General features: G+C 46.9%; 1 protein-coding gene across 1 annotated transcript in view; it reads left to right on the top strand.

The window, feature by feature from the left end:
* Positions 1-812: 812 nt before the first annotated feature.
* Positions 813-9,286, top strand: part of LOC135102218 (photoreceptor-specific nuclear receptor-like) — an 18,442-nt gene continuing 9,968 nt past the window's right edge. The window contains exons 1-9 of the mRNA XM_064007063.1: positions 813-952; positions 1,078-1,218; positions 1,956-2,133; positions 2,807-2,910; positions 3,439-3,553; positions 4,138-4,514; positions 4,688-4,944; positions 5,436-5,682; positions 6,321-8,767. Of these exons, the coding sequence (XP_063863133.1) occupies positions 1,140-1,218; positions 1,956-2,133; positions 2,807-2,910; positions 3,439-3,553; positions 4,138-4,514; positions 4,688-4,944; positions 5,436-5,682; positions 6,321-6,556 (1,593 nt within the window). The 5' untranslated portion in view covers positions 813-952; positions 1,078-1,139 and the 3' untranslated portion in view covers positions 6,557-8,767. The remainder of the gene's footprint in view (positions 953-1,077; positions 1,219-1,955; positions 2,134-2,806; positions 2,911-3,438; positions 3,554-4,137; positions 4,515-4,687; positions 4,945-5,435; positions 5,683-6,320; positions 8,768-9,286) is intronic.

A 9,286-nucleotide genomic window follows, 5' to 3' on the forward strand; every position in this document is an offset into this window, starting at 1 on the left:
AGAGAGAGAGAGAGAGAGAGAGAGAGAGAGAGAGAGAGAGAGAGAGAGAGAGAGAGAGAGAGAGAGAGAGAGAGGTGACGGAAATAAAAAAAAAAAAAAAGGTGCATGTTGAGAGGAAGTCAGTGATAAAAATATAAAGTCCTAGAAAAAAAATCTCGTGTAAATAAAACTTAACGTGTGAGTGATTAAAAGAACTATACTGAAAGTCAATGGATTCAGTAACACACATTTCGTGACATAGAGCAATAAAATTAATAAGCCACTTGAAACTTGCGAACTGGGTGTTTTGATGCTGACTTGGCCGAAATAAACACACGGGAGATCGAATATGAATCATAAAAACAAAAAAAGCTGAGAATTATAGACAGGAATGGACGTATTTGTAAAATGTTAAGAGAAAGAAATTAAAGTAAACAAGAATGACACCAATGGTTGATAATGAGTAAAAATAAAGAATAAGTTAAGAATAGATAGTGAACTCATTGTAGAATAGATCAATGAACGACTCATTTCCTCCTCGTCAAGATTTAAGTGACCTAACCTCACCTAATCACTCATCCTGAGAAAAAAAAAAAAAGATTATTAGTAAGGAATAGATGATGAACTTAATGTAGAGTAAGATGAATGACACACTTCCTCCTTGTCAAGACTTGCGTGACCTAACCTAACCTAACCTGACTACCCTTCCTCAGTAATGACCTGTGATCCGAGGCGCCGCTGCTGACTCGCTATTGTGACTGACCTTCTCCCCTTCCATCTTCCCCAAGGTTCCGAGGAGTACTGCCGCTCCCCACGCTCCCCCGGAGACTCCTGCAGCAGCCCCTCCAGCTCCCCGGTGGAGTCGCCCCCCTCATGTTCCCCCGCCAGCTCGCCCCTTACCGCCCACGCCACGCCCATGCTTGCCCCGGCGCCCTTCCCGCCGCCCGCCCTCTCCATGCACCACCATCACCAGGTATGGCTGCTACAACTACTACTACTACTGCTACTACTACTACTGAAAATAGACACACATTCATTCATCTCTTCCTGTTCCTGTCTGCTAATTCCACTCCACCTCTTACTCCATCTCGCCCGCAGTTAGGAGGAGGTCTGCTGGGGGGCCGCCTATCGCCCACTAGGGGGGTCGCTGTCCCTCCACCATGTCCAACGCCGTGTGTGTGTCCTCCGCCATCAGCTGCGTGTCCATGGGCGGCGGCAGCATCGGCACCGTCAGCGTAGGTAAGAAGATAAAGAGAGAGAGAGAGAGAGAGAGAGAGAGAGAGAGAGAGAGAGAGAGAGAGAGAGAGAGAGAGAGAGATGCGTCTTCTTCTTTTCTTCTTTTCCTTCTTTGACCTCCTCCTTCTCCTCCCTCCTCTCTCCTCCTCCTCCTCTTCCTCCTCCTCCTCCTCTTCTTCACCTGTTTTGATTCATGGTATACTACAAACAACGGGAAAAAATAATAAAGAAGAAAAAGAAAAAGGACCATAAGAGAGCGAAGAAAACGTAAAATAACTAAAGAAAAAGGAAGACAAATAAAAGACAAATAAAAAAAGGGATCAATAGGTCAAGTCAAGGGATGAAGGGCAGAGAGAGAGAGAGAGAGAGAGAGAGAGAGAGAGAGAGAGAGAGAGAGAGAGAGAGAGAGAGAGAGAGAGAGAGAGAGAGAGAGAGATTCAACTTCAGCTTCTCTTCATCCCTTCAGTTCAAAAAGGAAGACAAATAAAAGACAAATAAAAAAAGGGATCAATAGGTCAAGTCAAGGGGTGAAGGGCAGAGAGAGAGAGAGAGAGAGAGAGAGAGAGAGAGAGAGAGAGAGAGAGAGAGAGAGAGAGAGAGAGAGAGAGAGAGAGAGAGAGAGAGAGAGAGAGAGAGAGAGAGAGAGAGAGAGAGAGAGAGATTCAACTTCAGTTTCACTTCATCCCTTCAGTTCAGTCATCCCTTTACTTCAGATCTTACTCTCTCTCTTTCCTTTACAGCCAACAACATGGGCGTGGGCGGCCTGGGCGTGGGCGGGGGCGGCAGCAGGCGTGTGTCCCCGGGCCTCACCTGCCTGGTCTGCGGGGACACCTCGTCAGGCAAACACTACGGCATCCTGGCCTGCAACGGTTGCTCGGGTTTCTTCAAGAGGTCCGTCAGGCGTAAGCTTATCTACAGGTGGGTCCTCTTGTTTATCGTTGTCGTCTTCCTATTCCCCACTCTCTCTCTCTCTCTTTCCTCTTTGTTTTGTAACCTCACCATTAACTCTTTTCTTATTCTCCTCATTAACTTTTTTGCTTCTTGTTTTTGTTTATGTTCTTCTTTTCTTCTCCGTATTTCTTGGTCTTCTTTCCTGACTTTAGAAAATGGAGTATGGAGAAACTTTTTGTACTAAATCTTTCCTTATAGTTGGATATTACACAGTAGTGATGCCAAACAATCTACCGCGAGCATGAAGTTCTCTAACTGTTTATAATCGTTCCTAAGATTTTGCCTATGTGCACTTCCCCTCGAATCTAAGAGAGTTCAATGCTTTATTCCATAGTGGTGGTGGAACATTGGCACGCACGTACAATATGCTAGTCGCTGGCCCTTGATTCCTAAACATTTCGTGTAAGCTGATCAACCTTCGCTTCATACTCATATTTCAACTTAAGTACAGCAGTCCATTGCCTTCAAGTGGTTGTTTTTCTCCTCTTCATTAACACACTAACACGCCCAGTCCTTCAGACATTCCAATTTAGTTTCATTTAACATACTAACGCCATATTTCTCTTCCGCCTCCCTCTCTTCCTATCTCCCTTCATCCCTCCACCCCTCGGTCCTTCTCCCCAACACACTGCACCCGCAGATGCCAGGCGGGCACGGGCACCTGCGTGGTGGACAAGGCTCACAGGAACCAGTGTCAAGCGTGCCGCCTCAAAAAGTGCCTGCAGATGGGCATGAACAAGGACGGTAAGTAGCGACTCCTGCTGGTGGCCCCAACGGATGAGAAGAGAGAAAGAGAGAGAGAGAGAAGAAAGCACGCAGACAGACGGACAGACGGACGTACTATGTATCTGTGATGGCCAAGGCGTGAAAGAAGTGATATTAACATCATATACAGAGCAAACAGAGACAAACCAACACACAGACCGCACGTTAGGCAGGAAGGTCATGCAGGAACTGAAATACTGACTCAGGTAAACAGACACAGACAGACACAGACATACACAGATCAGGTGAACTTAATTCTATTTCAGATCTGAAGGACTGAACGAGTGTGTGGTTAGCGCACTCACTCACTCACTCACTTAATTCTTGAGCTTGCCTTGGGCTCTGATATGTATGTGTGTGTGCGTTAGTGTGAGCGTCAGTATGTTTCGTGTGTGTGTGTGTGTGTGTGTGTCAGTGTGTGTGTGTGTGTGTGTGTGTGTGTGTGTGTGTGTGTGTGTGTGTGTGTGTGTGTGTGTGTGTGCAGTGAACGTTCCCTCTCCCCCCCAGCTGTGCAGAACGAGCGGCAGCCTCGCAACACAGCCACCATCCGCCCCGAAGCCTTCGCGGACATGGACCAGGAGAGGCTACTGCGGGAGGCGGCCGTGGCGGTGGGCGTGTTCACGTGAGTGCCGGGGAGGGGCGGGGGTGGGCGTTCTTGCTAACCCTTCCTGGAGGTTGGAGAGTAATGAGGGGGCGGTTTCTCTCAATCTTGTCTCTTTTTCTCGAGTAGTTTCGTTGGTCCAGTTTAGATCATAGTTTTCTTCCTGTCAGTGTTCTCCGTGGGTGACTCCTGTAATTGGTCTGTAGAAGTAAGTAGTAGTAGTAGTAGTAGTAGTAGTAGTAGTAGTAGTAGTAGTAGTAGAAGTAGTAATTGTAGCAGTAGTAGAATATGGTAGGAGGAGGAAGAGGAGCAGGAGGAAAAGCTGTTTGTGGTGCAGGTGCCTTTATTTGTTATACTTTTCTCTGTGGCTACGAGCAATATTTCTAATTTAATCGTAAATTATTAAAATTATTGATATACATGTATTACGCAAGCATAATATTAATCATTTCCCTTCTTTCTGAATTGGTATACTGTTCGGGAGTATAGCTCAGACACACACACACACACACACACACACACACACACGCACGCACACACGCACGCACGCACGCACGCACACGCACACGCACACGCCCTAACCTCCCATCTTCCTCCGCCCACAGGCCGCCCATCCCCATCCCGGGCCTCGTGTCCGCCGCCATGGGTGGATCGCGGGGGTTCCTGGCCCCACCGTCCGTCACCACCACGCCCTTCACCCCCACGCATCCCCACCACGCCCTGGCCTCCATCACCTCCACCCCTGCACCGCCGCCGCCGCCCATCTCCTCCGCCAACTCGTCATCCTCATCATCTTCGTCCTCGTCCTCGTCCTCCTCGTCCGCCAACAACACCACTGTCTCCTCCAACAGCAGCACCATCAACAACAACAACAACCCAGCCACCATCAACCACATGTCCACCGTGGCCAACGGGGGCAGCGCGGCGGGGCTTCTCGGCCTGAGTCGCCCCCACACCCCCTCCAAAGACGACCACGACTCCGGTGAGTGGCGCGGGGCAGGACTGGGGACGGGGGGGTGGGGGGGGAAAGCAGGGACACGTAGGTGGGAGTGTCGGGGAGATGGACGACAGACGGACACAGACATGAACAGAGTGAGAGAGTGTGAGAGTAAATAGTGTGCTAAGTTATCACCAGAGTGCGTTGCGTCCCTGCAGGTCTCCGGAATGTTGAGTCCCCGGTGGACGTGACGGGCGGCGGCAGCGACGAGGCGGCGGGAGGAGGACACGTGGGATCGCACCTGCCTCCTGTGTCATCCTCGTCGTCGTCGTCAGGCACCTCGTACGTGGAGACGGCTCCTCTGTGGGACCCGCTGCAGGAGTCGGTACAGGAGACGGCCGCCAGACTGCTCTTCATGGCCGTCAAATGGGCCAAGAACCTTCCCTCCTTCAGCAGCCTGCCCTTCCGAGACCAGGTGAGGAAAGCGGAGGGAAGGGAAGTGACTAAAAAATTTCTTACATGGCGCCGTAACAAGAGGAGCATACAGAAGAGAGAGGATAACAGGAGGAGGAGGAGAAGGAGGTGGTAGGAGGGGGGACCAGGATCGGTGAAGGGAGGGAGGAGAGAGAGAAGGGGTATTTAGAAAGGGAGGGGAGAGGAGGACAGGGGAGTGAGCAGCAGCCATGAGAGGATGGGATGGGGGCATAGTGAGGAGGGGGATCCTGCAGCCTATAGAAAATTTACATACTTAACGCAGATAATGCCATGATTTTACTCAATTAGGTGATTGTTTTAATGCCAGAACACAGGTTGGAAGTGAAAAGCACGGCCTGATTAACACACACACACACACACACACACACACACACACACACACACACACACACACAGAGAGAGAGAGAGAGAGAGAGAGAGAGAGAGAGAGAGAGAGAGAGAGAGAGAGAGACTAACACCCTGGGCTTGCAGGTGGTGCTGCTGGAGGAGGTGTGGTCGGAACTGTTTGTCCTGAACGCGGTGCAGTGGTCCCTCCCGCTGCCCACCTGCCCGCTCCTCACACCTTCCGCGCACGCCCACGCCCTGGCACACGCCCACAAGGCCGCCCAAGCCGCCCACGATATCAGGCAGCTGTCGGAGGTGGCGGGCGCCTTCCGGGACCTGGCGGTGGACCCAGCTGAGTTCGCTTACCTGAAGGCCATCGTACTCTTCCGCCCAGGTGAACACAGGGGCGGCGGCACCGTTTTCTTTTATGTCCCATTTTCTTTCTTTTGTGTGTTCCCTTGGCACTGCAAAAGACTGGTATAGCTTTCCCTTTAAATAGATTAATTCTGATTTTTTTTTCTCATAATAACACAAAGAAAGCTGCAACAGCCCTTCACGTGGCAGCTCAGTATAAAAAAAAAATTGTGTCTTTACCCACCTATCATCCCGATCCACAAATTTAACTAATCTTTTAACTATTCGTATTGACTCGGTACTAACAGCAACATGATGATTAACCCCCGTTTCAGTCATCTGGGTCTCTCTTTATGAACCAGTTTCTTTTTTTCCTGTTTTCTTTTCTTATTTTTTTTTCTTTTGATTTAACGTTACCAAGCTTGAACCCATGATCATTTTTTGTCTTGTTCTGATTGCCAACCCTAAGGATCATGAATAAGTAACCTCAGATATCTTGTCTACATCACCCTCGTTGTATTCATAACAGTAACACCTCCCTTTATTCCATAGCCTTTATACCAAATCGCTAGTATGAATGTGCACGTAGATTTAGATCTGTATTTGTGTACGTATTCATTCTTCCCCTCATGACGCGGCTGGTGACGGCCCTCCTCTTACCGCCACTCCTGTCCTCAGTGCGTGGCCTAAAGGACGCGGCGCAGGTGGAGTCCCTACAAGACCAGGCGCAGGTAATGCTGAGCCAACACGTGAGGGCGCACTACCCGGCACGCCCCGCCCGCTTCGGCCGTCTGCTGCTGCTCCTGGCCTCCCTGCGCGCCCCGCCACCGCCCCGCGTGCAGGCGCTCTTCTTCACCGCCACCATCGGCAACACGCCCATGGAAAAGATACTCTGCGACATGTACAAGAGCTGAGCGTCGCGTCTCTCCCATTATTTGTTATTATTATTATTATTATTATTATTATTATTATTATTATTATTATTATTATTATGCGTATGGTTATGAATGTATATGTATTTTTGTGTGTATATATATAGACTATATCAGTTAGTTTATAGGTTATTTGTATGCGTACATTTATTTATGTGTGCGTGTGTGTGTGCGTCCGTGTGAGTGTGTGTGCAGTATTCAAGACGAGGCGAGGTCGTCACTCTCTCAATAAGTTTTCAGTTACACCACTAGTCATCACTATAGTTAAAGGGAAGCTTTATCTATTGTTTCCTTTATTTACGTACCTAGTAACCTATTTACTTATTTACTTATTTACTTATCTATTTATTTATGTATTTATTTATCTAATAATTAAACAATTACACGTGCATTCCAATACGAGTAGTTAATGTAAATCACTGTATTTTATTAATTGAAGCTTGGACAGAAGGGAGGAAACACGGGAGGAGGATGGAAGAGGGAATGGGGAAGGAGAGGGAGTGAAGTGAAGAGGAGAGGTGAGGGAAGAGGAGGAGGGGAAAGGGAGAAGAGATGCCTGATGATTTTAACTGAACAAAACACTTTATGATCAGCAAATAGTGATAAGGTAAAGATAAGCTATTTTAAAAGTTTGGTGTGTTACTCGTATGTGCTGTTGCCTCGTTTTTTTTTTTTTTCTCTCTTTTTTTTTTTTGCTCAGTGTAAGGGTTAATCATGAACGCCAATCAGAAATAAACAAAACTTCAGAAGAAATTAGCACAGACTGACATACGACGTAGCTGTAAAAGTAAATATGCCAGAGAGGAAAAAAAATAACGGATCCATATTTTCACGAACAGTTTGTTGATTATTTCCTTAGAAAACCGAGTCACTCACAGGGAAACACAGGTACACGTGCGCTGGTTACCAAAAGTATGTAAGATTTCATTCATTCATGCAATATACTCTGAATTGCTGGATGTTGTTTAATGGTGGTGGTGGTGGTGGATTAGTGATGGTGGTTGTGATGGTAGAGGTGATGGTAGTGGTGGCGGCAAAGTGGTGGTTGTGGTGGTGCTGATTATGGTGGTGATGGTGATATATGATTTACGCACATAACTGAAAGATTTTGGTTCAAGAAGAGATGGGAAGGAGCTGATTCTCAAATAGAGTGGTAGATGAATGGAACGGACTCAGTAATTAGGTGCTGAGTCATTAGAAAGCTTTAAAATATCAGACAAATTTATGGGTGGGGACGATAGGTAGTAATAGGTAGGTCTGTTTCATACAGGACTGCCACGTGTAGGCCTGATGGCTTCTTACAGCTTCCCTTATTTTCTTATGTTCTTATGCTCCAAGAAAATCATACTAAGTAGAGAGAGAGAGAGAGAGAGAGAGAGAGAGAGAGAGAGAGAGAGAGAGGAGGGGGGACTAGAAGACAAAGTAAAATGACTCGATATAATCTCGCCCAGTCTCATGTCAGTGTTGTCTGAATTTCACCAAAACCACGCTTGAGACTTGATAGATACTTACTTTACTCAGTGAATAGGGAAGCATTGATGAGGGGCAGGCGATTCGTGATGAATCGTACACCACATTGTCAGACGTTTCGGTGTCTTACCTCGATAACCCACAAGTTGTATAATGAAGGTTACTGTGGCTTTTCAAGGACGTTTACATGATCCTAGTGACAGTTTAACAGGGATCCTGCATTATTAAGAGGAGAAATACTCATGAAAACCTTACTGATAATTTCAGTGCCCTTTTAAAGTAGTCCCTATGAGAGAACGAAGCGTTTTAAAATTCACATTTTGGAGTTGAAGTCATTACAAGTCCAGTTTTTTCTCTTACCTCGACTATTTTCAAAGGCCGGCGATGATTTGCTGGGTTATCAAGAGTGCTTCTCCTGTTTATAATGTAGGAATTATAAATCGTGACACTAGAACTGTAAAAACACCTTCAACTACAACCTTTTAAAAGTATTTGTGGTGCGGCGCAGAAGGATTTCAGAATAAGGACCTAAAACGCATGCGCAGGATGATGACGTCACGAGGAGGAACACTAGGAGTCATGGCGACAAGGGGTAGGGTAGAGAGAAGGTCGCTCTCAGTAGTGTTTATCTGATAATCGATATTTCGTTTAATATTTTCAAGTAAAAGAGATGAAGAGGCATTTGAGATGAAGAGGAACTGTAATCAGCGTATCTTCAATATGGTATGTGCGTGTGTGAGGCTCGTGTCTGGGTACGCTGGATAATTCTCTCTCTCTCTCTCTCTCTCTCTCTCTCTCTCTCTCTCTCTCTCTCTCTCTCTCTGATCAACGAATAATAACCTAACTTTAGTAATAAGTTGTACATTCATTAATTACGACTGTGCATTTAATTCACTATTATGTGGTGCTGTAATGGCGCACTAATTAGGGAACTGGTGGAGTGCATCACTGAGACCAATCTGGCATCAGAAAGCTATAATATGTTTTTTTCTTTACGATACTTTAACTAGAGACCAACAAGAGACTGTAGGCGTAGAAATATGGTGGGAGAGGTTCCAGATGAAGTTTACCGAAGTTTGTCTCGAGAAACGATCCTGATCAGTAGTGAGGTGTCTTCTCAGTGATGGTAATTTTGGGGGATGTATAGTTGTAAGGTGGTTACGGTTAGACGTGTATGGAGATGTCGCGTGAGGTTGGTGGGTAATCCTTTGGAAGCTTGATGAGTGAAGAGACGGGGAAGAT

This window comes from Scylla paramamosain, chromosome 1 (genome assembly GCF_035594125.1).
Source record: "Scylla paramamosain isolate STU-SP2022 chromosome 1, ASM3559412v1, whole genome shotgun sequence".
Classification (NCBI taxonomy): domain Eukaryota; kingdom Metazoa; phylum Arthropoda; class Malacostraca; order Decapoda; family Portunidae; genus Scylla; species Scylla paramamosain.